This window comes from Penicillium pulvis, assembly GCF_028828015.1.
Source record: "Penicillium pulvis strain IBT 33274 chromosome Unknown scaffold_8_segment0_segment0, whole genome shotgun sequence".
In the NCBI taxonomy this organism is placed as follows: Eukaryota; Fungi; Ascomycota; class Eurotiomycetes; order Eurotiales; family Aspergillaceae; genus Penicillium; species Penicillium pulvis.
This window is the reverse complement of record NW_026643080.1, coordinates 4611171-4637548: the sequence shown is the minus strand read 5'-3', so window position 1 is coordinate 4637548 and position 26378 is coordinate 4611171. Positions and strand designations below refer to the sequence as shown.

Below are 26378 nucleotides of genomic sequence, written 5' to 3'. Positions count from 1 at the left end.
ATGCTTCCACCATTGCTTTGAAACTAGGAGGCGGCAGATGTTCTTGCGCCAGTTTTACTTGTGTATGGCGTATATTTTGTTTCTCTTGAACGTTTTCCTGCTCTATTCACCCTCTTCTCTGCACTTGTGCATGTTATTGGTTATTTTTCTCGCCCTGTTATTTCGTTTTATTACTACGGTTGGGTCGGCGAAATTTAGGTTAGGCTGGGTTTTTTACTGGAAGCCATGGAGCTGTCGGTATAATGAAGTTGACTTTATATTTCACCTGATGACCGTAGACCTAAGTTAAAACGACGATCTTATGATCTCTATTGTAGCACTAATTGCTTCTATCTTTCTCAGGTTAAGAGTAAACAATGGTATGGATTTCAAGCTATGTAAGAGGGGCTGAGGTCTTCTACATCACCGCGCATCCCACATCACCTCATTAAGACGCAGCAAAGCATCCGCACTAGCCTTCTTCGCCGACATGAAGTCCTCCCGATTCTCCGCACCACGTGGACCGCGTAAAATCTCCGAAAAGCACAGGTCAACCAGAACGCGAAGCTCCTCGTACGTAAACGGTTCACCATTTCCAGCAGCGAGAGCTTTATCACCCTGCGCCGCGAATGCACCCTTCTCCTCATTCGCGTAGTCCAACGCTTTCTCAGCACCTTCCAAGAACCAATCTAGGAACTTGGCGCTGCGAGGTAGAGCGACGACTTCTTGTTCGGTGGCTGGGTCGGCGGTCGGGTCGATGATGATGTTCTTGAGATTTTGCTGGAGAACGAGCACATCGAGTTGCAACCGTAAAGCGCCATTCTCGTTCATTGCGCCGATGTAGCGTGTACAGGCGACGAATACACGGTCGATAACTCGGGCCAAGCCGGATGTGATGAACCATCGCTCGGCGGGGCCAAGGTATGTGGAGATATTGGTGTCGAATGCGATAAGATCACCGTTCAATTGGAGGATTGTCGGGGATGCGGCTGTGGGCTGGTTCAGGATGATATGCCACCAGTTCTCTGTTACGCTCGGAGAGGGTGTTACGGGCTCTGAGTTTCGGACAGTCGGGGGATTGGGACCGGACATTGTCCGTGTCAGCATATGGATAATGCCGCAGCGGATGTCGATGTGGAGAGTTAGGAGAGCATATGATCCGAGCCGGTGGAGAGATTGTACAGTTTCGTCGAAGGCTGTGGCTGTCTCGTGGTTAAGGGGAAGGTGTACTGGTTGGCTGATGCTGTCTCGCTTGGGCTTCATGGCCCCGAATAGGGTCCATCTGCGGGACGGTCGGCCATTTGCGGTCACTTTTGATGTGCTGACCTCCTCAGACGTATCGACGACCAGTCGAATCTTGACAAGGTGACTTCCCAGCCATTGCTAAAATGGTATTAGTGAGTTATTGGGTGTGGGTATAGGGTGCAGCGCCTACCATGCTGTTGTATAGGAGTGAAAGAGCAACGACTGTCTTCGGGTCCGATATAATATCGTAGGGCTCCAAAGGCGAACTGTCCGTCCTCTTCAGAAGGAGGTCAATTTCCTGCATCTGTCAGCTTCGGCTCAATCAATACTATTGGACGAAGCGTTCCACGCTTACAGTGTCGATGAGAGTCTTCTTCTTGGCGCCGGGTGCTCGCCATAGCTCATCCACTACATCATGAATATCACCAGCTTCAGCAAATGCTGCGGCGGCCTTCAGCCGTACTTCGCCTCCGTGGTTGCGGGCGGAAACCTTCGTAACCATTGCTGTATCATGTCAGTAACAGGAAGATTTCTAGGTTCAGATTGACCAACCCTTATACCAGCCACAGCACTTATCATAGTACGTGACGATCTGGTCGATAAGAAGCTGTGTGAAAGCCTGATCGTGCGGGATACTTGATAGCATTTTGCTAAATTCGCGCACAATGGTCATGAACTTGACCGTTCCCTGGAGATGAAGTCGTTAGATACCATGAAGCATTATGCGAAGAGACAGACTCACTTTGAATATCGGTCGAGGCGAAACCTTGGTCCATTGGGGATCTTCGGTAAATGCATCAGCAGCAATGAAGCTCAGCGTGCACAGATCTGTCACAGTCTCGTCCAATTGAGGAAGGAACACGTTGACCATGAAATCGTCCAAGAAGGAAGTCAATGTGGACATGGAAATATCAGAATCGATTGGGACAATGTCTTTGAGGCGCTGAATGAAGGATAGCGATGGTGGGAGGAGAAGTCTCATGTTGAAAACGCTTGGCTCAAGAAGAAGCTTATGACCAGTACCCGAATTGCCTTGCTTGGATTGTGTGGCATCGGCAGCTGCTTCTTTTTGTCTAGACTTAGACACCAGACCGGGTACTGATGATTTGAGGATCTCGTCCAGCTCATCTTGCTCGGCTTTCATCTCCGAATTCTGGTCAATGTCGGATAGCTTGAACATTTTCTGTGAAGAACTTCATGTAAGCGGGAATATCTTAATCTTCTTGTTGGAAGTACGCACCTTGTTCTTATCCCGATTGCCCAAATTAAAATTCCGTCGAGCATCTGCCTCCTCCCCTCGAGACCTAAATGATGCCTCACCATCGGTCGCGAGGTAGTCATGCAATAAGGACCGAATCTAAAGACATTTAGTAAGTTGATTCATAAATCGAAATTGAAGAAATATCTTACTTCGCTCTGCAAAAGCTTCCACAGTTCCTTGAACCCGGCGCCAAGCGTGTCGCTTTTAGCAGGGCCGTCTCGCCCAATAATGGCCGAGACCACATCATGCACGACTCGGTGGCCTTCTGCGATTGACTCAAACTTCGCATAGAGGGTCCATAGGAACTCAGAAAGCACATGGCCGCGTTGCTCAATGTTCTCCGTAGGCAAATTAGACTTGAGCTGGTTGTCGTGTGAAGAATAGCTGCGGTTCGGGGTAGGATACCGCGCATCAACTTCCACATTTGTTTTATCAACCACAGTGAACAACTCCACCGGTAAGCGTTGCTCAATCCGATCAATAGCAGTGTCAAGGTGGCCCATCTTACTCAGAGCCTCGATTAATAGCTGGATATAAGAAAAAGTATCAGCTTCCGGGTTTCGAGATGCATCTTCAACTATTGGCGTCGAAGCATCAAATTTGGATAGGAAGCTGTAAACGGGACGCTCCCAAGACCGGTTGCTTGTCCAGTTCGTTGGGTTCGCTTCTCCATCAGTAGCGGGTGCCCTCCATCGATCTGAACAGTAAGGAGACTTGAGGTATAAATGATCATGTAACTCCTCAATCAGGATGTCCGTAAGGGACATCTCTTGGTTGGTAAAGTAGGCACGGATATCGGACAAAGCACCGATATCCTCAAGCTCAGACCGCCGCAGCAATCGCTGCCCAGTGTGTAGTACTTCGACAGCCGCAAGGAATCGCTTGTCTGAGATTCGAGACTCAAGTTTCTCTGGGAGAGATTGAATCTCTTCAATTTGGGCAAACAATTGAAGAATGTCATCATAGTTCTGAGAAGATGTTGCTAACCCTTTCAGCTCGGGTTTTGTTGACAGCAACCCAGACTTTGCCTCCTCCAGGGAGTTTCTGAGATTACGGACTCGGCTCTGAGAGCTGGAGATGTTAGATTGAATCTTGTGGTATGTACCAATAGAACTGTTGAATCCCTGGTGATGTTCTGTAACCGAATTAGCATAACTTCAGGGGGATCAGATCACAAGTAAGCCTACCGTTCACAATTGACTTCAGCGTCCGCTGAATCTGAGCATGCATTTGCAGAAATTCTGGCTCCCTATCTGCTTTACCCAATGTACTCGTGTCCATCAAGCTCAGAGCGACATTGACTGGAATGCATTCGGCATCCGTCATGAAATCCCAATCGCGTTGAATCGCCTGCAGCACCTCTATGACGCAGAGTTGTCAGATGTACACTTTAACAGAACAAAATAAGTACCAACAAACCTTCAACAGATTGTTTTTCACCAGTGTTGATGACAGCAGAACCCACTTCAGGAACAAGCCTGTCATGATTGCGATTATCCGCATAACGAGCGTCCTCAGTCGATCGATCCTCCCTCGCACTTTGGTATCTTCTATCGGAACCACCTTCCCTTGCCCGGGACCTTGACGTCGATTGAGAAGACGGCTGCTGCCTCTCCCGGTCCGACATATCACGCCTCCGCTCCGGCGACTGGCCCGGTGAGATAGACGGCGACTGGCTCGATTCAGCATAAAATCCACCGTATCCGCCAGGTCGGCGATCCCGGCTTCCTCCATTCGAGCCACTGCTGCCTCCTCCTCGACCGCCGTACCCATTTACTCCGAGGCTGTCGCTGCTACCGTATCGGCCATCTTCGTACCGGCCGGTGTCGGGGTACCCGTAGCCGTTGCCGTTACTGTAACCGCTTCTCCCACTCATTCCCAATGTTTTGCACTCTCTATGGTCGGATGCCTATGCGGTGGGGGCTAGTGTGATCGCCTGCGACAAGGGGCGGGTTAGGCGGGGAACCGCAACGGATGTGTATTATGTTGGTCGGAACTCCGTGCTTTAGGTTCTGTGGCTTGCGCGCGTTCGTAGGTAGAAAGGGACTGCGACCATTCTTGGTTATACAGTTCTGGGTGCCGAAAAGGATGATCGAAGTGGAGGTACTCAATGGCAGGGTTGAAGGTGCCTGGGGCGGGATGGGGAAGTCGAAGTTGAAAGCTCCACATGAGCTTCAGCGGCCGCATTCCTGTGTTGCTCACAGAACTCGACTCCAAACGTTTCCCTCTATGTACAATTAATTTTATTTACGATCTGAAACCATATAGACTGTTTTTTTTTTTTTTTTTTTTTTTTTGTTTTTGGAATGCTAATATTTCTCAATCCATGATAAATATGTGCCCCGGCATCGGGGTCTCTGGTGATAATGTATGGAACAAATGCCACCTTCCACTTTACTTGGAGATGGGCTTGGTCTCACGCTCGAGCCACTTCAGGGTCAACTCGTCCGAGTTGAAGTAGTGGTGTGTCTTGTCCCACACCTCGGCATGGTAGTCATTCACCCACTTGATCTCAGAATCGCTCAACAATGAGGGCTCGATCAGATTGCGACCAATGGGAGTCATGGTAACGTGCTCAAAGCCCAACCATTGCTTATCGCCAAAATTATTGGGGGTCTTGACCTCGCGTGCCATGATAATGTCTGCAAGGAAGAAACGTTAGCGCGTACTAGACACATTGTCAGGTCCTAGGAAACTTACTCTCAATACGAATTCCGAACTTGCCGTCTTCGTAGTATCCGGGTTCTAGAAATAGTCAGTACTGGAATGAATATTCAAATGCCTGTGGATTAGATGACGAACCATCCGAGATGACATTTCCGGCAGCAATGGGAACTTCGGTGTACTGAACGCGAGTACCAATACCAATAGGACCCTCGTGGACATTCAGGTAAGAGCCGACTCCATGACCGGTCCCGTGAAGGAAGTCTAAGCCCTCTTTCCACAGATGTTGGCGAGCCAGAACATCAATAGCAAAGCCACTGGTACCCTTAGGGAATACTGCGGTGTCAATGCCAATGCAGCCCTTGAGAACAAGAGTGAAGGCCCGCTTCTCAAACTCAGTAGGCTGGCCAAAGTGGAAAGTACGTGTGGTGTCGGTCGTTCCATCATAGTATTGGCAGCCAGAGTCACAGAGATAGATCGCGTTGGGGTCAATGATCGAGCAGCTTCCCTTCTCCGGCTTGTAGTGGATCACCGCACCGTTGGGTCCAGTAGACGAGATAGTATCAAACGAAAGGCCAGCAAATAGTTCGTGCTTGGAACGGATCAGCTCCAGCTTATCAGCGGCATCAACTTCATCCAACACGGTCTTCTTGTTAACGAGCTCATTCTCGAGCCATGCGAAATACTCCGACAAAGCCGCACCGTCCCGAATGTGGCAGGCGCGCATGCCCTCTAATTCAGCCTCGTTCTTAATGGCCTTTGCGTCTCCAATAGGGCTGCGGGCCTCCTCAACCTGGTCCTCACCTCCCAAGTTAAGGCTGAGTGCCCAAGAAGCTTTGTTGGATAACAAAAACTTAGCAGGTGCCTCGACATTGGATTGACTGCTAGCTTTGCTCAGGGCCTGAGCATCAGCAAAGATGGCGTCATATGGCTTGATGACCACATCGTCACCAAGGTGAGCCTTCACCTCTGGAGTAAGCTTGTCGCTATCAACGTAAAGATCCGCAGTGGTGGGAGTGATCACGGCGTAGGAGAAGAAAACAGGGTTGTAGGGGATACTGCTAGCGGTCAGTCGCTCGTGATTCAACAACATCGAATGAAGGCAAAAAGGATCACCTACTCGCTTCCTCGCAGATTGAAAAGCCAAGCAATTTCATCCAGGGTCGCTATCACCAACTGTTAGACAAATTATCATAAGTTGGCAGTAGAGACACCTTACAGATGATAAATCCTGCTTGTTTCTTTGATTCCAATTCCTTGCGCAAATCGGCGACCTTATCTTGGAAGCTCTTGCCGGCATACTTCACCGGGTGCACCCGCACCTTTTCACTCGGACGCGCGGGGCGGTCTTTACCCCAAACCAAGTCAATCAGATTTTGTTGGATACCAACAAGTGTCGATCCGTTTTTCTCAAGGGTCTCGGCCAGTTTCCGTGCGGCAGCTAAATATGTGTGTTAATTATGATACATCTGCATACGGAAATAGCATGGCACTCACACGCAGTGATCAAGGATGGATCCACACCCACAGCCTTTCCACCCTGGGCTTGTTCCGTAGTCCTATGGCATACTCAGTCTTTCTGATCCAGCAGAATCCCAGCATGCATTATGTATGGGCCATACCATTCCTGCCACGTCGGGACACCCTCAATCCCGCGCTTCAGTAGTGTCCAGTTGTTATCAAGCTGCTTCGCAGCCTGGTTGAAGTACCGTCCATCGGTGGATAGCGACGCTTGCGTCAAGGAGATGACCGCAGTGCCCGCTGAACCAGAAAAGCCCGAAATGAACTCTGCAATTGGAAAGTGGTTGACTGTAAGCATGTATTCGGAGGAACATGTGGAGTAGAGTGGTTTGCTAACCTCGGCGACCATCACACGGGGCAATGTACTCGGACTGGTGACTGTCTTCGGAGGGTGAAACTGTTGAACAAGAATTAGAAAGCTGATAAGGTATGGTCAAGGAACAATGGCATACTGTACACATCCACCTTGTGCTCTTTCATCAGCTGCCTCAGCTGCACAAGGCGTGCGCTGGTGTCCACAGTCCCCATTTCGATGTTGAAACGTGGGCAGGAGGTGGAAAAGAGCCTGGACGGTTTGAAAGGCGACCTGAGCGATCGCAAGGAATTCCAGGGAAGGCGAATGGGGTACGAGAAGAGCATGGGCTAGGGAGGTGGAGAGCGGGACAACGATGTGGGGGGAGAGGTCACCTGCACACAAAAATTAACGCGCGGGGAGCAAAAGATAAGTTGATAACAAGCTTGAAGTGTGAGAGGTCGCGAGGTCATAGGACGGTTAACGCCGGCTGATGTTTGCACCCATTGCACCCGCAGCTTCAGATAAGTGTTACCTCCACTGTCTAAGTAAACAATCGCTTAGGCTCATTCTCAATGGTCTTTTTCAATCGGCTCACAAATCTGGTACAATTGAACCCCACATAAATGATATTACACAAGGCACGGTATCCGAGAAGTAATATTATCGAGTCCAAACCCAGGTACCTACTCGTTCACACTACCCCGTATACTACCCTGGAATGTGAAGGTGATTATAAGTAATACCGAGCCATCTTTTAAGGATTATAATGCTGCATCCTGGCTCCAATGAAGCGTCTTCTTACATATTAGCTTGAATTAAGCGAGATGATATGTTCGAACATGGCATTTTGTTTGGATTCCAATCACTGCGCTACGCTAAATACGGTTAGTGAGGTCTCCAACTGTGGTGTTCAATTAAAGCCACCCCCCGGAATCTTGCCCGGAGTCCGGACCTTCGCCAAAAACCCGTGCAATGTCTGGCTTCTTTTTTTTTTGGCTTTCGCCAGAAACGCCAGATGACAAGTACTCACTGGTAATTCATCAGCATAGGTCATAGCATGGCCAAGTGTTTAGATACTCCTTGTTCCTCTTCTCAATATCTCTCATGTTTACTTTTATTTTTTTTTATTTTTACTAGCCGCGACTGTAGACCTATGCGGAGTCAATTTCAAAGTATAGATATGAAACTCTAATGTTGGAGCTTACAGTAGATACTCTGATAGTATCTATTTCTATATATCTAGTAGAATCTAAGTAGGCACGGTAGACTAAAGCTATGCTCCATAAAAGAACTTCAATTACATGGTAATGTTTCCATAGCTTAATATTACAGTACCATTTAAGCTAGAGCTTCAAAGGTACTATTTTCGATATTACTAGTAGAAAAGAAGATGAATACAAACTAGAATCTCGAAGCTCGGAAATAAAACTGCCATAGGTGAGTGTTGCGCCCGGCTTTTTCACGACGTCATTCATTTGGTCTTCCGAGAGACAATACATAGAGGATGTTATTGATAGGAACCGATGATCAACTCCCTCGCTTCTGGTGCTTGACTAGAGACCTGCAAGCAATAAATTCACTGTTGTACATAGGTGTACCGTGTAAGTCCCTAGCGAAGCGCCATTCGCAGCGAATCAAGTTTTTCCTGTATTCAAGCTCAGTCAAACATGAAATAAAAACCTCATGTGTGCAATGACCTGCTCTTCACACTAAACCTAAACATGAGAGCAAAATTATGGCGTCCATCTCTGCAGAGCCCGAGAAATTTCGGGACTTGACAGTCCTTTCCTTACCTGCCCTTTCGCTTCTCAAGGGTTTATCGAATGAATTCTGCCAAGAGTCATCTCCTCTTGCTTTAAAAAAGGGTTGCCCATTTTTGTATTTTTGCTGTCCGAGATAGGAGAGATTCTGAGACCTCAAGTCCTCAAATGACTGAGGTGCCATATTTTCAAAACACCAGCGGGGACTATGAGCCGTAAGATCACATATGGGGTCATCTCCATCAAGCCGTGCACGGGGTTCATAGGCGCATTGGACATGACATTTCCACAATAGGTCCTCCTGGGTTAGGCAAGGACCCAGATTAACCCATTTCATCATGACCAGGGCTAATTTGAAGTCAAACTCTGTGATTTCAACCAGGCAATCTGTGTTACACATTTGACAGTTATAGGCGAAAGAGTTATCCTCCCTCTTGTCGAAGGAATGCATAAGAGGGGTGAAACCAAGAGGACCAAAGTGTGGACATATTTCAAAAGGATCAGGGTTGAGCTCATTGGGATCAAGTATCAACTCATCCAGCGTTCTACCGACCAATATGTCCTGCGTCCGAATATATATAGCATGGGGTTTGGGACATATCTGTGCTTCCCTTGAGAAAAGCGAGATAATGGCTGGGTTACTCTTCTCGATAAGGTGGTGGCTGACTTGTGTATGGGACAAAGAAGCCGTACTAACCCCAGACTTTGGACCGTAGTAAAATCTCCTCATAGCAAGCTTAAGCTGGAGGAAAGAAATAGGGATCTTTGGATGGGACGGTACAGAATGGGTCCTCAGAGTTGATTCCAGGCCAAATCACTCTTTGACACACGGGAGTGGGCAAGATGTTTCATAATATAATCCACTCAGTCCGAAGCTTTCAGATCCATTATATCGATGAAGAAGTTTGCAAACATCGCAAGCAAAGTATTCTGGAAGATCTCGTTCCAATCGGGTCAATATCGAGAGCTTACCGTCTTGTGTAAGAGGAGGTAACCGGTGTATTTGTTTTAGAGACAGCTCACGGAGTCGATGATTACACATGGAGAAGCAAATAAGATCAATATGCGGAAGAGATTCGGATATTGACAGAACTAGCTCCGGCAGGAGTCCGCCGAGTGTATTCCCACCAGGGATCTCAAAAAAGGGGCCTTTCGCTTTGTGTTGGCGTGTGAAATGTGATTTGACCCAAGCTCGTAGATGCTTCATAGTCAAAGTTGGCAGGTAGTGGTGGCAAATAGTAGGTGGTGTTAAGTCAAAAGCGTCAGGGGAGGAGGAAAGAAAGTGTAGGAGGCCGGGACGTTGAGATACGGCAGACTTATCAGCTACTAGTATGTATTAGGACGAAGCTTCGCCAAATTGACATCAATACTATATACCAGTCTGATTCCCTTTTGAGCGAATTGACTCTTTTTAGTGTTCTGACCCGAACCAGATTAGGTTCATGTACGGAGTATGGGGTGTCCGTCCTATTACTTTATTGGAAAACACTTCTTCTCTCCTATATGATTGGCTGCAAGTCCGTAGAAGTGCCAAGGTCGCAGGAAATAATACAGAAGAGTATATGCACGGGAAAGAGAGATTTGATGCCTGACTGCAAACTGGGGCGTCAAACGCGTCCGTTAAATACACGCACTCCCGCGAGTCCCGCCCCTCGCGATTCCCACTTCTTTTCAATCCCGAGAACTGCCACTATCCGACCATGTCCCTAACAAGATCACATAGCCGGTGGCCTGGAGGCATTCCCTCCTTTATTCGCCGCCACGAGGAACCCGTGGTCCCTAATGCTCACGTTTACTCAGTGAGCCTGAGCATAAGTGCCCTCATAAAAGCGGCGGCAGCCTAATTAGGAAAGCCCCACCAGGCAGATATTATCCTATCTATATAGGTGCATATATACAGGATAATGTCTGGCAATTTTTTGTTTGCATTTCCGTTTTAGTGCTCACCCCTTGCCGCTTTTTGCTCAGTGAGTAAAACTAAGCACACCCCTAAGCAGCCTGATCCACGCACTGAGTAGTCACTAAGCACTCACGGAGGAGCATGATGCACCCACTGCGCACGACCCAAGAAAAGTGCGGGAGCAGCGAAGTCAGCAGCTCGCCTTAATAAATTGCACTACGCTATCCGCATCTAAACGTAGTCGTTTACCCACTCTTGGCCGTTGCCCCCTTGATAAAAGGCTAGCGTCATCTATGTGGCGGCTGATCCTGTTGTTTTATCTCTAGCTAGGAGGCAAAAGCACGGGGCCATCTATTGACATTGCTGTTCTATAGTGTTCCACTCATCGCGATATCGCGTCTTCCTAGTTGTGGTAAATAATAAACCCTCAAATCGGAGCTTTATAATACGTATGATAATCTCAGAATATTTAATTAAATAGCATGTTAACCTAACTAAGTGTCTTGTTCTAACGTTTCCGCTTGAATTCCTAATTTGAGTATGGTTATCAATAGATCTGAACCTCTCCGCGTTTTCCACCCAATAAACATAGCTTCTCAAGAAATCATTACCCAATCTATAATCATCTGGCTCTCTAAGACATTTAGCCGTATGTACCACCCGGGGTGTCAGCTGACTCACTTACCTGCTTGCATACGCACGCGGAGATTCCTTGAAAAGCAGAAGCTGGAACCTCTTAGGAGAACCAGCAATTAGTCTGATACCAACGGCATCGTGTGTTGGCGAATAATCCCTTTTTGTGCGGCTTTCTGGGAGCGCATTGTTCATATTGTGAAAAAGTAACCCTTTGAATGTACTCGAATCTACTCAATTTACCTTTAAAGAATTCATAGTAGCCGAAACGTGCAGCTTCAAATCATTCCAGCAAAACTTCTTTCAGCAGCTCCAAAGTATTCATAGCGAAGGCAATCATATTTTTTTCTCGATCGTCATCGCCTGTTTCAACCTCACGTGTGTACGTCCTCTGCGCAGTTGACACTGCCACGGCCACGTAACCACTGAAGGTCGTTAGCTTACCCGTCTTAGGCTTTGTCTCGTTCCGAACCCAAGTCAAACTTACGGGGTGCGGTTCTTGGATGACCCGCCTGTCGGCCCAGCGGTTCCACTTTCGCTCAAACCGTAGGTTGACTTGAGGGATTGTCGGACGTGATCAGCCAGCTGGGCCACAATATTAGTCGTTGGACCGCGGTAATTCTCGACGTCGGCCGGTGTCCAGCCAGCAAAGGCAAGGCGTGACTCCAGGGTATAAACCTATGTTCGTAAGTAATTGACTGCCCCATTGGTCAATAACAGGGAAAGGATACCGTAAGGCCGCCCTTGTATATCGCCGACGCTCCTGGAAGAGATATCAAGGATGCCGAAATGAGTCCTCCAGACGCCTAGATGATAAGCATATAGGTCATAGCAGGAAATTGTCAGCAAACCCTACCGTTTCCATAATAGACACGGTTTCTCCTCGAGCATTTAATAGTTCGAACACTTCTTGTGCAAGCAGTTGGAGGTTGGACGGTAATGCTGGCATGATATTGATGTTTGGAAGTGATGGAAAGAGTTAATCTCATAGGCGGTCATTTTACATCATCGAAGCGGAGCGCTGTTGCCGGAAGCGGTGTGATGTGACGGGCGAAGAAACGAATACCCAGGGGGCTCAGCGAAAAGCATTTAAACATCTTATTTAGGGCACGACACACCCAGTTGGTAGACTACGAATTGGATCCTACGGGCGCACTAAATAGAATGGATGCATATATCTGAATTGCTCACAGGCCCCTGGCTGTCAATTTGGATGGGCTCTAATACAAGAATAATCCCAGTGTATTGCTTATTAGAAGTTAGAATATGCGATCATGCCCGGCGATAAAGTCCACTCCGTTTCAGGTAATGGACATGATAGCCTGATTATTACAAATCAGGACTACTGTATTACCAACCGAATCAGGTACTTAGTTGTGAAATGCCAGCACCATAGGTGTGAAAAAAATTGCGTAAGTTACAATCGTCATATGTTATAGGGTTGTATATATTATACTAATCCTGAAAGTCCAAGTCATACCCACCACTCCATATATATGCGTCAGTTCACAGATTCAGCCCATGAGATCCACCGCCGCACGCACTCATCTACCTTCCGCAACGCCTCCTTCTCAGCTTCAACTTCAAACCACTCCCGATGCTCCTTACCACACTCCGGACATCGACCCAGATCACGCATCCGGATGTCCGCCAACTCGAGATGAATCAAGCGCTCAACACGATGCACATGCGGGACTTTTCTACCCGGTATCAAAATGGTATCTGAACCATTACTGCGACCAGCCTGCTTAGAAACAGGCACCCTAGCTGGGGAAGAAGACGCAGATGAAGATGGCGTGTAAGGATAGTATCGGATCAAGGTCAGATCGTAGGAGCATTGGCGGGTCCATTCGTTCATCCGGCGGTGCACGTTACTTGTGCGTCCAATTTTCAAACGGATTGTGCCTGGCGTGGTAGACGTTGGGTTTGTGGTAAGAGCGTTGATGTCTCGCGCGGCATTGATGGCATCGCTTACACTGCGAGGCTGGGTTGGTGGACGGAGATTGTTGCTTCCTGATGGTCCTGGGAGCAGTGATGAGGCGATTTCTCTTGGTACTGACGCTCCTGTATCGCTGCGCGTCGTTGTACTTGGGGGCGTTACCCAGAACATATAGATATAGCCCTCTTCATCAGCACTGGAGATTGGCTTGGCTAGCTCCGTGAGGACTGAAGAAGTTGTCTGTGGAGAAAGTGTCGTGGGAATCCATGACAATAGAGACTGGGTTTGCGATGCAGAGGAGGATTTCCTCGGGTTGGCCTGTGAGGGCCGCAACTGTGGCCGTGAAGCGGAGGATACTCGCTGTCCTGATGAAGGGGCACGCCCGCTTTGTGGACGTCCAGCAGAAGATACTTTTTGATGCGAATTTTGAGAAGTAGGCGTAGCCTGCGATGGACGAGTCTGCATGGGCTTTTGTACCGGTTTAGCCGGGCGATAATCTTCGCCACTCTCGTCCACAATATCGAAGCAGCAAAAAGTCTTCTTCGGGCGAGGCCGGCGCTTTTCACCAAACCCGCTCTGGGTTCGCCGCTTCTGGTTTTTCTCATCTTTGAGTTCTAGCACGCCGAGTCGATCCATCAGCGTGTCAATGCTGGTCCTCGGCTTGGCCGGTGCAATGTTATCATTCACTATCGTGGATGACGATGATGCAGCTTGGTCCTGATGCTGCCAGCAGTACAGAGAGACCAAGTCTGGAACATCATGTTGAGCACCTCTCTTTCGTGGAGAAGATGCTGGAGATGGAGATGGCGAAGACGCCAAGGCCCGGCGGCAAGGTCGGCCTTGGGCCGTAATACCTCTACATGTGGTTGCTGGATTCCTGGAATCTGAGCGAGGAAGCAAAGATTCTGGTGTGTTAGAAATTTGAGGCATGGGTCGGTTCTCATAAGACTGACCACTTGGATGGTCGTGAAGTGGATTCTATGGAGGATGAAAATATTTTAGGCTAGACCAGAAATAGCCCTGCAGGGCCATGATGCCGTGCGGTGAAGAGCAGGAATGTGGTGCCCGTGCCTTCGAATAACTCCACCTGCTCCACGTCAATAGTGTCGCGAAGGGTTTATTTTTAACCAGCACCGCCTTCTGTGGCAGTGCGGCTATGCTCAATACATTACGCCAGCTTTAGTACTCCCATAATTCCCCCATAAAGCTCTCGTGCTTATACTGGCAATGAATGGATTTGCCATACTGAGTACACGGGGATCTATTTAGATCAATGCACAAGTTGGGTTGGTCTTTGGCTGAGGCCCGAAGGTGGACAATCACTATCGACTGTATGTAGCTAATAATGGCGAAATTAAAATATACGAGTCGCGTGGTCTAATGGTCATGATTTCTGATTCACATCACCTAGTGTTTGAATCACTCAGAAGGTTCCCGGTTCGATCCCGGGCGCGACTATTTTTTGCCCCCTTTTTTCTTTTAATCCTCCCAAATGCTTGCTTGAGATGAGATAGATAGATTGGTTTGTTTCTATGAGGACCTATGCTATTTTTTGTTATCTTCCTGTTAATCACAGGACTAGGACAGTGTCATTGATCTGAATGCCGACGTCGGCACTTGCCCTCGTGTACAGTCTCCTCGCGCATAGTTCCTGAGTCGGAGCTCCTAACCAAATTAGTGTTAATCAGTATGTTCTCCAGGGCCTATATACGGCATTTACACACAGAGCATAGAAGATGCTGTATAAGCGTAATGGAGCTACGAACGTCAGGAGAACATTTGTTGAATGGGTAGATGAAGCAAATGCTTTAGTAATAATTTGTTGCGGAAGTATTGTCATCTTTTCACCAGAGCCTAATCCGAACAACTATTAGAGCTAGCCCTTCCATGCACCTTCTGAATTACTTCTGGCTATTTCCATTTCCTTTGGTGCTCGGGAAACTTGTCCCATGCTCCGGGGCAACCGGGTTAACACTTTTTTTCAAATAGACTGGTGGCTGGTTGTCCCCCGAATTGTGCCCCGAATTGTGCCCCGAATTGTCCCCCTTGTTCAAAAAACCGGTTAAAAAAATCTTCACTGGAAAGATCTTCACTGGAAGCGGTAGTCCTAGGCGGTTGTAGGTTTTGAAATAAATTGCTGGAGAATTTATCTTCATGAGTATCTGAAGGCTCTATAATCTGCCCGGTTGAAACAATGGGTGAGGCGGAAGGCTTATTAGATGACCTACCTATATTGGTTTGAAGTGACGGCGGGAGAGACACTCGACAAGCCCGCTGGAATACATAATCAGTGACTCAGAGCATTATTCGTACCTCAAAAAGCTACGTACCAGTGGTCGATGAAGGTTGTGAAAACAGGCCCAATCGCGGTGTTTTTGATTCCGGAGCTCGACTAGGAACACGGCGCCCTGCCGCGAATTGTTCAGTATCAGCGATTTATGTAAAGATACTCGGCATTTGTCGCAACAGTCCTTGCAGCTCACCTCCAGACTGAACATTGCCTGTCTTGGGTTGAGAGACAGGAGTTGAAGTTTGGGGGGCCGCTTGTCCTGGTGGAATTGTGTCCTGATCAGCTACACGCCGTTTGACGTATGAAGGGTAGAATGTTTGGGTACCCAATATAGGAGGAGCACTCAGTGATGACCCATCTGCACTGAAGGCATTCAATGCTTGTCTTCCCTTCCGCAGCTTTTCGAGCTCTCCAGTGAGACGTTCACGATCTCTCTGGGTGGTTACCGGCTCAGCTGCAATTTTGCAAATTTTGTTATTATCCAGATCAAGTACAGTTTGGCCGGTGAATATTTGCTCCAAGGGGCGGAGAAGGCAATTTTCGATTGCCAAAATGGCGACATTGTCGATGAACGTCACAATTGCGGTCTATGGAATATTAGCCAGTTTTCTTAGTGTCGTGAGGGTAGATGTGTTTTATCTTACATCATAATATGCCTGCATTTGAGCAACAATCTCTGTCACAGCATATTGATCACTGAAAGACTGCAATTTATATGCAGCTCGCTCCAAGTCATTGACATTGATTGTCTTCTCAAGAACCTCTTTCGAGAGAAACTGCTTTTGAAAGCCAAGATTCCGCTTAAGAGCATCAAGCTGCCGTTTCTCTCTGGACTCCTTGATTTTAAAAATGAACGAATTCCCCACGGGTAGTGGATGGCCACTTTTGATGTACGAAGTCAACTCATCGAGCTTGTTCAACAAAGATTCCTTCATCCCCTCCAACTCCGGTGAGATTATGTGTCTCATGAGCAAAGGTCGTGTATGATCGTCCGTGATATCTCGCAACACCAGTTGAATAAAGTACTGGACCGAGTCCCAGGAATTCATAATATGAGACTTGGCTATGCTCTCCCAGGGTTCACACTGATGACGAAACATAAGTCCTACAAGCAGCGGATTTGGGCTGCCTGGGAGCTCAAGTCCTCGGCTTTCGCGGGCCAACTTTTTGATCTTATTTTCGAGATTCTCCGGGGAAATGTAACTTGGTGTCCACCCATCCATGTATGGCTTCAATGCCGCCTGCTCAAGCTGAGAGGGAGGTAATCTGTCTCCAAAGTCTTGTGCTATTATATCTCGACTCCCACGAACATCCATGGCTTCTGCAAAATGCTCATTGAGCTCGCGAATGACGGCGCGCAACCGGCGGAAAGCAAATTCCCCGGTGCTTGTAGATTGATCTTGGAAACCACCGAAAAATTCATCAGTATATGCTCCATTCAAGGCCTGGTTTGTGATACGCGCAAATCTGCTGCTAATGTTGATGAGAAAATGCCGTTGCTCATGAAGCGTTGCACGCGATGTGCCCATCTTCGCTAGTGCCTGCTCGTTCTGCGAAATCCTTTCTTGTATGTCTGCAATGAGACCGGGAAGGTTGCGACGGACATGAATGAGTAAGATGCTGCTGAGACGACGCCTCAAGCTCTCGATTCCAACTTGCTCCCGAGAGAGGGACGTCCATTTTCCCTTTTCAAAGAACTCCATTTCTTGGGCATCTCGCTCATTATCGGAGATATTGCGCGTCTCAAAAGATCGGTTGCGCAACACATGCCACCCAAGTTGCAACTTGACTTTCTCGTTCTTGATGTACTGTAGATAATTCTCTTCTTCGTCTGATCCAGCTTCGAGAATATCGGGCTGGGTGACGATCCCCAAAGCCCTCTCGTATTTTGGGTCAAAGGTTTGCGCGATATTCAAGACCCGTTGGATATGGTAGTCGGCCCTCACGCTGATTACAGCCAGAATAATACTCCGAGAGCTTTTCATGTACTTCTCGGTCAGCCGCTGAACTACCATCCTTCCTTCCTCGCTTTGCTCACTACTATGAGAGTAGTAGAGCCCCGGAAGGTCGACAAGGGTTAGGTCTGGCTGTTCTGGGCCAGAGATTTCAACTTTGAGCACATCATCGCTGAAGCCAGAATTGGGTGAATCGGCACTGGAGAGTCCCATACACTTTTTCGCTAGGTCGATTAGTGTGGGAAGATCTCCACTGGAGGAAAAGGTTCCGGAGGTGAAGTCTCGAAGCTTCTGCAACTCCTGCTTATTCGTCCTAGAACTCCCAGGCTCAATGGATACACTGATTTTATCCCGTGGACTTCGACGAAGAACAACCTCGGTCGCAAACCGAGTGCAGACATTGCTTTTGGCAGGGAAGCGAACCCGGGAGATAGCTTCCAGTACAGAGCTCTTACCACTGGACTGATTACCACAGACGATGATTTGAGGCAGCTCCACAAGACCTCCAACGCCTATCGCTCGCAGTTCGTCAATTTTGTCCAGCAGCTCCGACTGCTCCGATTGAAGCTGATTCATGGCATCTGCGTCAAGTGGTGAGGACATGTTACTGGTGCTCTCTTCGGTATAGATTGGAATGAGAAAATGGGTTGCAGAAGGGAGAAAAGTTCATACAGGCCCGGGACTGGGACGGGCGCCGAAGATAAACAACTTTGGAAATACCATGGGCTGAAGGGCCAGACTGTCTAATCTAGTCTGGGTACGTATATTCTCATTATAGCCCCATATTGACCCCTGTAAGGCGCAGCTAGCGTGCATTAGTTCAGTACCGTAGTCGTCGATGCTATACCCAAACAGTAGAACAATCAATCCTCTCATTTCAAGATTGAACACAATAGTGTGAGTTTGTGTATATTTGATAGAGCATTCGATCATGTCTTTGAAATCTGGGGGAACTCTTGCTGGAAAGGCACATCCCAGGTGGATCGTGAGATCTAAGTTGAATCAAATAGATAGGCTCGGAACGACCATCAATGAAATGCTTTTAAATAAACATATGTGCTGAGAGGCTGTGTGTCTCATGTCTAGGAAAGACGCTAATCATATTGAATCTGCCAAAATTTCTACCAAAAGAGGCCAAAGAATTGTAGGGGACGAGGTTCGGCGCTTAAATGGTGTTTCGAGTTCCCGTGTTTTGGCGAGGATGACCCACTAAGATAACAGATGTAATGAATCAAAAAACACCATTCGGTGCACGTACTGTACTTGCATGGGTCTGGCGTTCAGTGGGGTTGGGGGCTGGATTTCAAAGTGGCAAGGAGGCCAGGAATTGTGAATCGAACAGGCTAACGATATGAAGTAAAGCGCAGTATTCATAACTCAGAACGCATTGTTCAATAACACAGTGAATATGGAGAAGTACTTGCTTTGATTCCAAGAAGTTACCCTGGTCGTTGATGCGACGCTCCATATCATATAATGCATTTAGTTATTAGTAAAATGCCCAGGTGAAACTCACAGTTCTCAACGCGCCTTGATATACTGGTCGTCATAGTATGAATATGGACGCGCCAATTCTAGAATCCTTGACTACTGCTTTACCAGTTGACGGGACTCCAAACGATTCCCGGCGTTGGACTGAGGGTCTTCCAAGAACGCGTAGAGCTTTTTTCTCCCGGTTTCCTCTCTTCATACCTTACTCTGCAATGAAGTGTGATCCAAGAGCTTTATTAAGCGGAATCATCGGAGAATATACCACCAATGTCGCGTTGAGCAATTGTGCCGAACATCGTGTAGCCAATCCCCATGCGCCCCACAAGCACCTGGGTGCTAGTGACCGCCGATGACATCACGCGGCATCTAAACGACCCCAAGCAGCAACACTGTACAAGCTCCCCTTTCTTAACATATACCTTCAAGAACATCGAATTAAACTCAATCGTCCTCTCCACCTCTCAATCTCCCCCAAAATGGCCTTCCAGCTCTTCTCTCCTCCAATCGTCCGCCTAGGTCTAGGCCTCGGCATCGGTCTCTCTGTCGCAACTCTCCACCCCTCTCCCCCTTCCGCGCAGCCCCCATTCAATGCCAATACAGCGCGCCCTACTACCGCCCTGAGTCACAGGCTAATGCCGACTCTGGCTGGGCTGTGAAGCCCGAGGACCCTCTTCTTAATAAGCAGGGTCGTACAGGCATCGCCGAGCAGGCGAAGGCTGCGTTCCTGTCGCCGGATAATATGCGACAGGTTAGTCTGGGAAGTGTATTGGGCCTTGTTGCTGGCGTTGGGCTGAGGGCTTTCTCGCGAGTACTGGTTGTCGTACTTGGTATGGGTATCGTGCTTATTGAGGTAGGTTTTTGTGCTTCCAGAACTCCTGTTTGCAAGCTCCTTGCAAGCTCTTGAGGCTGTCGACTAATTTGATTTGGTTTTGTAGTGGGCTGCCTCCAAGGGATATAACATTCTTCCTCTAGAGCGCCTCCAGAAGCTTATGAAGAAGGTTGACGTGCAGAAGGCTGTGAACTCGCACCGTCCCTTCAAGATGAGTTTCGGAACTATGATGGCACTGGCGGCGTTTGCGCAGTTTTAGAAAAGTGCCATGATTTATGTACATATAAACAGGTTTCCGGGTGCTATCTCCGGCCGTAACTAATGGCTACAGGTGCTTTTAGACACTAGATATTACTACACGGCCAATGCAAGTGTTGGTACATAGTATAATTCGTACAGGGGTATCATGACATCTGCGATCTATTCCACACTCCCGGGTAGGGATGATTATCCGAGCACCAGATCCTCTAACACGCCTTCCATTTCGTCGCGAGATAGTGGCACGCCCAGGATTTCCATGCCGCTGGGGTCCATGCGTGATGTGATCATTTGATGATCGTGGAACTCCTTCAGCAAAGTGCGGAACATCATCTCGGAGGAAGCGATGAATTCCTCCGTTGCCTTTTGGTATAATGCTCGGAATTCGATGCCATTGTCATCGGTATTGTCACCGCCATTCGCACCACCTTCGTCATCGGATTGGTGGCCATCGTCTATCAGAGTAATCACTTCCGTGAGTAGGAGGCGGTACAGGTTGCGTGCATTCTCGGGAAGACTCTTCAGGACGAAACCAACACCATCCTTGCCGCCGGCACGTTGGCCCTTACGGCCAAGTAGAGAGTTCACTTCTTCCACAACATCATATTCGACAGCGAATGGAGTGAAGGTAGTGCCGTCGTGGAAGACAAGATTTAACTGATCACGCAGACTGATATCCCACATCGCTGTGAAATTGGGGGTATCTGCGGTGAAAAGAAGACGAATACGTGGTGTGGCGGCTAGACGAGCAAGTAGAGCTTGATTAGCTGCTCGCCGCAATGGTGGAGCGTCGACAGAGTTGATCAGGACAGTCACTGGCCCTTCATTATCTGGTCGGTTTTTGAGCGCCGACTGGACGAGCTCCAACACTTCGGTTGGCTGCGCACCCAATTTAGAGGGTAGATCATCGCCAAGTAGTGCCGATGCAATCATTGCAAAGATGGATCGGATCGAGATACCAGGGGTGTACCCATTGACAATCACAATGGGCGGGTTTTTAGACGCCGAATGGTGGTAGAGCCAGTCGGCAAATTGTTGTACAAGCTTGCGCTTCGATCCGTAGCCAAACAGACATATGTTGAAGCCTTCCTCGAACTCGAAATTCCATTGCGGAAATGATCGATGGTGCAATGAAAGCAAATATTCCTTTTCCTCTGCGCAAGGATCCGCAGATTGCCCCAGCTTTTCGAAGTATTCCTCATGGTTCAACAATGGCACCTTATTCAGAGTAGTGTTGGATGTTTTGATAGTGCCTGCACGGTTTTGGAAGAAATAGCGTTCGTGTGCAGGCAGTTCACCTTCCGGCGTTGGTGACCGTTTATTCTTTGCGCCTTTAGGTCGACCTGCTCGGCGCTTAGGAGCCTTCGCGTCTTTGCCCTTCGGTTTCTCGGCATCCCCTTCCTCAATGCTTTCCGTCACTGGCTCGGTAGCCTTTTCAGATTCGTCATCCTGGAGAATCTCCTCCGCCAGCTGTTCCGAGCCATCCCAGTCGGCATCTTCGTCTCGTTCTAATAATACCCGGGCGCTCTTCTTCTTCGCAGACCGATCGGCGATTTTCAGCCGAGCCGGGGTCCCAGCGGCGGGAGTCTTGGGTTTCGTCGGAGTCGCAAACAAATTTCGAGCCTTGGTTCTATGGGTTGGGGTCTTCAGCCCGGATTCCTTCAACGGGGTTGGCGCGGTTCCATTGGCCTTTTTGGGAGTTGATAGACCTGGAGGATGTTCGTAGGTAGAATCGCCGTTCGGTGGTGAGTGGTTCGGCGCGAGATCGTTCAAGGCGCCATTGGCTTGCACCTGTGTGGTCCGCGGCCTTTTCGGTGTCGAGCCTGCGGGTTGGTCATTTTCCAGACCGGAATCTGAGAGCTTGCGCTTCATGATGGGCGAGTCAGCTTGCAGTCCTCGATGGCAAGGCCAAGGGGAGAGGGAATCAACAATACCATCAGATCCGGAGAATGTACAACTGGGACGCGATGCAAGGGGAGTCTTGGCTTTTTTTTACCCCCAGGGGCTGTCTCAGTGGTCAATGAAGATTATTAAGGGCAGCGAATGATCGGCAGCTGGAATGTGTTAGTCGATTGAGATGGATCGGTTTCCTTTCGAACCTGAAAGGATCGAGAGCTGTGAAGATCAGAGTTGATAACCGCGCAGTGGGTTTTCTCCGGCTCCGCCTCGCCTCGGCGCGTTATCTACGCTTAAAGCGCGTGCTGAGGGAATTTATCTTAATCCAAACACCTTCAATTGAGTGGTTTATAGTAGTCAATCAATTTGTAGCTGTTAAATATATTTTATAGCCTCCGACCAATTAATCAACTTCATTCCATGGATATGACAAATTCAAAAAACAGAGATACAAGTCATGTGAGCGCCGCAGATAATCCTTTGTAGATCTTTCAGTTCTCTAATATCTTTGGTTTCTTGTACCATTTCTTATCCTGTGTAATCTTTTGGCGATTGCGATTGATATTGTCTTATCTGAAGAGTGGTGGGCTCATACCGCTCAATCACTTCCCGGTCTCGGAGCGGGTAGCTTTTCAAGGTTCCCACAGTAGGTTGTTTGACTCATTCAGCTCTGGCTCATCGCACCCATACAAAACCCTAGGTTTTTTTGGTCTTACTATTTCTCTTTGAAGTAAATACATACTTCAGAGCTTCCACACATGATTCCCAAGCCTCAACCCGCCACAATGGCGGTTAGCACCCTTGCCCGCATGCTCAAGGGCCAGGTCCGATGCTACTCCGCACCATTGGATATGGCCATTCCGGCCTCCAAGCAGCGCTACATCCCTACTTCGGGCACATACCCTCAGGGATTTTTAGTCTCCGGTACCCACGTTGGTGTAAAAGCATCAAACACCCGATTCCCCGACCTTGCGCTCATTGCATCTGAGACGCCATGCTCCGCCGCCGCCGTATTCACCACGAACAAGTTCCAGGCTGCGCCAGTACAAGTGAGCCGACAGACATTGAGCAGTCGCAAGGGAGAGGGTATCCGGGCCGTGGTTATCAATTCTGGATGCGCCAACGCTGTCACTGGAAAGGGTGGACTGGAGGATGCTGTCAAGATGGGTCAAACCGTGGACGAATGCAGTGGAGCTGAGAAGGATAGCTCCTTGGTGATGAGCACCGGTGTGATCGGTCAACGGTATGTCTCTTCTAGGGCGAGCTGCGAATTATGCCAGAATTCTATACTAACATGAACCGCCAGATTGCCTATTAGCAAGATCCTGGACCGCATTCCCACTGCTTACGCCAACCTCGCCTCGTCACACGATGCTTGGTTGAGCACCGCTCGCGCCATTTGCACCACCGATACCTTCCCAAAGCTAATCTCTCGTGAATTCACTCTTCCCTCCTCCCCAGACCGCGTCTACCGCCTCGCTGGAATGACCAAAGGCGCCGGTATGATCCACCCCAACATGGCAACCTTGCTCGGTGTTCTCTGCACAGATGCCGCTGTTGAGCCCGCAGCTCTGCAATCGATTCTCAAGCACTCCATTTCCCGCTCCTTCAACTCAATCTCTATCGACGGTGACACCAGCACCAACGACACCATTGCAGTTCTCGCTAACGGCGCCGCTGGCGGCGAGACCGTGCGCGCACCATCGTCAAAGGCCAGCGCCGACTACGAGGCCCTGCAGACTGTGTTCACCGACTTCGCTCAGCAGCTCTCTCAGCTCGTCGTCCGCGACGGTGAGGGTGCCACCAAGTTCGTGACTGTCCGTGTTCGCAACTCTTCCGACTACGAGTCCGCGCGCCAGATCGCTTCTACCATTGCTCGCTCTCCCCTTGTCAAGACTGCGCTTTACGGCCGTGATGCCAATTGGGGTCGTATTCTCTGTGCTGTGGGTTACACTCAGGGTGTGGCTGATGGTGTTGTTGTTCCTGAGCGTACCTCTGTCAGCTTCCGTCCTGTGGATGGTAGCCCTATCCTCAAGTTGCTGGTCAACGGTGAGCCCGAGACTGTGGATGAGGAGCGTGCTAGCGCTATCCTGCAAAACGAGGACTTGGAGATTGAGATTGACCTCGGTGGTGGCGAGAAGGGTGCTGCTGGATGTGGGGGAGAGGATGCTGTCTACTGGTTCTGTGATTTCAGCCACGAGTATGTCACCATCAACGGTGATTACCGAACCTAAAATGTAAAGATGTATGTATGTTTAGCGGGTTAGAATATTTTGTGGACATGAACCTTGAAAAATACTAGGAAGGGATTGATTCTCACCCATATGGCGGGTTTATAAGTACTTGATATAAGCCCGGAATTCATCACGAGAATATCGTATCAGAATGGAATAGCTGCGAAAATCACACAGCTCAGCCTACGAATTAATAAAAAGCCTTACTCCTCTTTCCGCCAGGCATAAGAGACGGATCTCATGATGCCTGAGCAAGAGCTTAGACCCTTTGCTGAAGTCATTTGGGACGGAATTTTATCTCATTAACGTGTAAATTGAGATAAGCTAAAGCCATGTGTTTAGGTATTAGTATGCAATGAACATCTATTAGCCATGGCCCGCTGAATATGAGCTATACCGCAAAAATAGGATGTATTGGAAAATCCTCTAAAAGCTGTTGCCTATAATCTTGGAACACAAATAAAGCTAAAAAGGGATTGGTCAAGCCATCGAGTATCTAGATGGATAATTGGGGCCAGAGGAATCGAGAGAGAAGCTCTGGTCAAATGCCAGTAACTCATTACATGAATTCGTTCCTTATTGATTCAACTATATCCGCCCATTGCGGAGGGACAGATTCCCTAGGATCGATAAGTTCTCGGCATAAAAGATCCCCGATATTGCCGACAAACCAAGTATCCTTAAAGAACTTCAATCCTATGGCATATGGAAGAAAGATCAGTCGAGCAGTGAGATCCCCCATATTTAAGAGATCAACGATGGGATCTGGTAATTTCATCAGCCAAAAGAGTATCTGCCTCACATGATATATCTCTCGGACGTTTTCAACGAGAGACCAAAGCGTTTCTGTATAGATCTTATGGTGTGGTCCACGAAGCGCGTCATCTATCTCTCCCAGGCGAGTCAATATGAGAGAGGAGACCCTACGCCAAGAGGGTGCGGTTAGCAACTCAAAGGCCAGATTCATTTGTCAGTTAGTCTTTAATCGTACCGCTTCATTGCGAGCATTGCGTCTTCATATTGATGTTTGTTCTCTTTATTCCCGAGGGTGTGATGCAAAATCCGCTCTTGAACTCCAAATTGGTGGATAGCATTGTGGAATACAACACAACCGTGCATAAGCTTTTTCAGTCGTAGAGCCTCCGAGAGGTATGTTGGACCAATTTTGATGCCAAGCGCGCCATGCTGGGCCATGGCAGACAGGGCAATAAGGACCGAGCATGCAAAAGCTGATGGTGCTGTCGAAGGCGAAAGCCGACTAATGAGTTTCGCAAACCCCGCATATGCTTCCTTGCTGTACTCCAGTGCAAGCCTTATCCAGGACAGTCGTCTATTTGGTTCTAGATAAGCTAGATGCAGGGCCGCAAATGCCAGTATACTGTCCAAGACAGGTTCATTGCTGGTGGCCAGGTCGGGTAGGGTGGTCTGCCAGACTTTTTGGCTGTGCTCATCTTTTCCAATTGACTTGCATGTGCTAGTGTAGTATTGGTGCAGCAACTTCGCCTCTACTAGTCGTTTATTGAGGAACATGCCATTTCCATCAGAATCGCTGAGTGCGAGAGAAGTAGTGGTTTCCGGGCTCGGTCCCACCGAAGGCACAGTGCGCTGCCTGCCCTCGGCTCTGATAGTAACGTACTCGCAGTGTAATTCACGGTCTGCACACGAAGTACATTTGGGGAGACCTTCATCACACTACGTAGAGTATTAGGAAGGCTGAAAGACTGTGGGGAAATGGCTCGTGACAATCGCACCTTGATATGTCGCTCTTTACATCGTATGCATCCGTTCCTCGATTTTTTATGACTCCGACGAGTCACCATCGCGATAGCTCGATCCACAGAAGGATTTTATGCATGCAATATATACACTGACGAAAGATTTAGACGAATGAGAAAGGGCGATGTACGAAAATATACGGTGAATACGTACTCTAAGATCTTTTGGATCCACTCACGGATATTACACTCCGTTAACCCCGGGATCCACTGAGTCGCTAACCGCTTTTGATGCAGTTCTCGCCTATATGATAGATCGGTGGAGAACACGTAATCTACATATAGCCCGTTTTTTCCCTTATACGCTATACGGGCCGCTCTGATTGGGTGCCGGCCTTGGGTCTATAGATCAACCACATTCCTAATTCTAGGCCGAGAGTTAGATTCATCTAGTTGGAACTGGGCTGTGTTGATTTCAGGAGAAAACAAAGTCAAACTTCTTGTCTCAATGGG

The 26378-nt window shown here is 48.5% G+C and overlaps 9 protein-coding genes across 9 annotated transcripts; 2 read left to right on the top strand and 7 right to left on the bottom strand.

The window, feature by feature from the left end:
- Positions 1–402: 402 nt before the first annotated feature.
- Positions 403–4361, bottom strand: N7503_011160 (exocyst subunit SEC8; the record flags this gene model as incomplete). Its single annotated transcript, XM_057070706.1, has 9 exons — positions 403–1362; positions 1415–1522; positions 1580–1728; positions 1777–1912; positions 1967–2407; positions 2465–2581; positions 2635–3620; positions 3673–3846; positions 3905–4361. 9 exons carry the CDS (start codon positions 4359–4361, stop codon positions 403–405), a joined length of 3528 nt encoding a protein of 1175 aa, XP_056917317.1.
- Positions 4362–4776: 415 nt separating this feature from the next.
- ampp (aminopeptidase P) lies at positions 4777–7394 on the bottom strand. Its single transcript, XM_057070705.1, has 9 exons — positions 7123–7394; positions 7008–7067; positions 6772–6937; positions 6647–6708; positions 6369–6590; positions 6270–6315; positions 5288–6207; positions 5186–5230; positions 4777–5127 (listed from the first exon to the last, which is right to left on the bottom strand). Exons 1-9 carry the CDS (start codon positions 7307–7309, stop codon positions 4880–4882), a joined length of 1956 nt encoding a protein of 651 aa, XP_056917316.1. The 5' UTR covers positions 7310–7394; the 3' UTR covers positions 4777–4879.
- Positions 7395–11541: 4147 nt separating this feature from the next.
- N7503_011158 (CinA family protein) lies at positions 11542–12207 on the bottom strand (the record flags this gene model as incomplete). Its single annotated transcript, XM_057070704.1, has 4 exons — positions 11542–11683; positions 11746–11936; positions 11990–12064; positions 12115–12207. 4 exons carry the CDS (start codon positions 12205–12207, stop codon positions 11542–11544), a joined length of 501 nt encoding a protein of 166 aa, XP_056917315.1.
- A 552-nt stretch (positions 12208–12759) lies between these two features.
- Positions 12760–14127, bottom strand: N7503_011157 (uncharacterized protein; the record flags this gene model as incomplete). The annotated part of the gene is made up of 1 exon (XM_057070703.1): positions 12760–14127. The coding sequence occupies one exon, from the start codon at positions 14125–14127 to the stop codon at positions 12760–12762; it is 1368 nt and encodes a 455-aa protein (XP_056917314.1).
- A 1294-nt stretch (positions 14128–15421) lies between these two features.
- On the bottom strand, positions 15422–18045 carry N7503_011156 (uncharacterized protein; the record flags this gene model as incomplete). Its single annotated transcript, XM_057070702.1, has 4 exons — positions 15422–15471; positions 15528–15605; positions 15681–16074; positions 16132–18045. 4 exons carry the CDS (start codon positions 18043–18045, stop codon positions 15422–15424), a joined length of 2436 nt encoding a protein of 811 aa, XP_056917313.1.
- Positions 18046–19245: 1200 nt separating this feature from the next.
- N7503_011155 (uncharacterized protein) lies at positions 19246–20089 on the top strand (the record flags this gene model as incomplete). Its single annotated transcript, XM_057070701.1, has 3 exons — positions 19246–19324; positions 19422–19783; positions 19869–20089. 3 exons carry the CDS (start codon positions 19246–19248, stop codon positions 20019–20021), a joined length of 594 nt encoding a protein of 197 aa, XP_056917312.1. The 3' UTR covers positions 20022–20089.
- A 120-nt stretch (positions 20090–20209) lies between these two features.
- N7503_011154 (origin recognition complex subunit 2) lies at positions 20210–21892 on the bottom strand (the record flags this gene model as incomplete). The annotated part of the gene is made up of 1 exon (XM_057070700.1): positions 20210–21892. One exon carries the CDS (start codon positions 21890–21892, stop codon positions 20210–20212), a length of 1683 nt encoding a protein of 560 aa, XP_056917311.1.
- Positions 21893–22674: 782 nt separating this feature from the next.
- Positions 22675–24150, top strand: N7503_011153 (bifunctional ornithine acetyltransferase/N-acetylglutamate synthase; the record flags this gene model as incomplete). Its single annotated transcript, XM_057070699.1, has 2 exons — positions 22675–23159; positions 23223–24150. 2 exons carry the CDS (start codon positions 22675–22677, stop codon positions 24148–24150), a joined length of 1413 nt encoding a protein of 470 aa, XP_056917310.1.
- A 981-nt stretch (positions 24151–25131) lies between these two features.
- On the bottom strand, positions 25132–25976 carry N7503_011152 (Zn(II)2Cys6 transcription factor domain-containing protein; the record flags this gene model as incomplete). The annotated part of the gene is made up of 2 exons (XM_057070698.1): positions 25132–25842; positions 25902–25976. Coding segments are annotated over 2 exons (786 nt in total), but the record flags the coding sequence as incomplete, so codon positions are not given.
- Between the last annotated feature and the right edge of the window lie 402 nt (positions 25977–26378).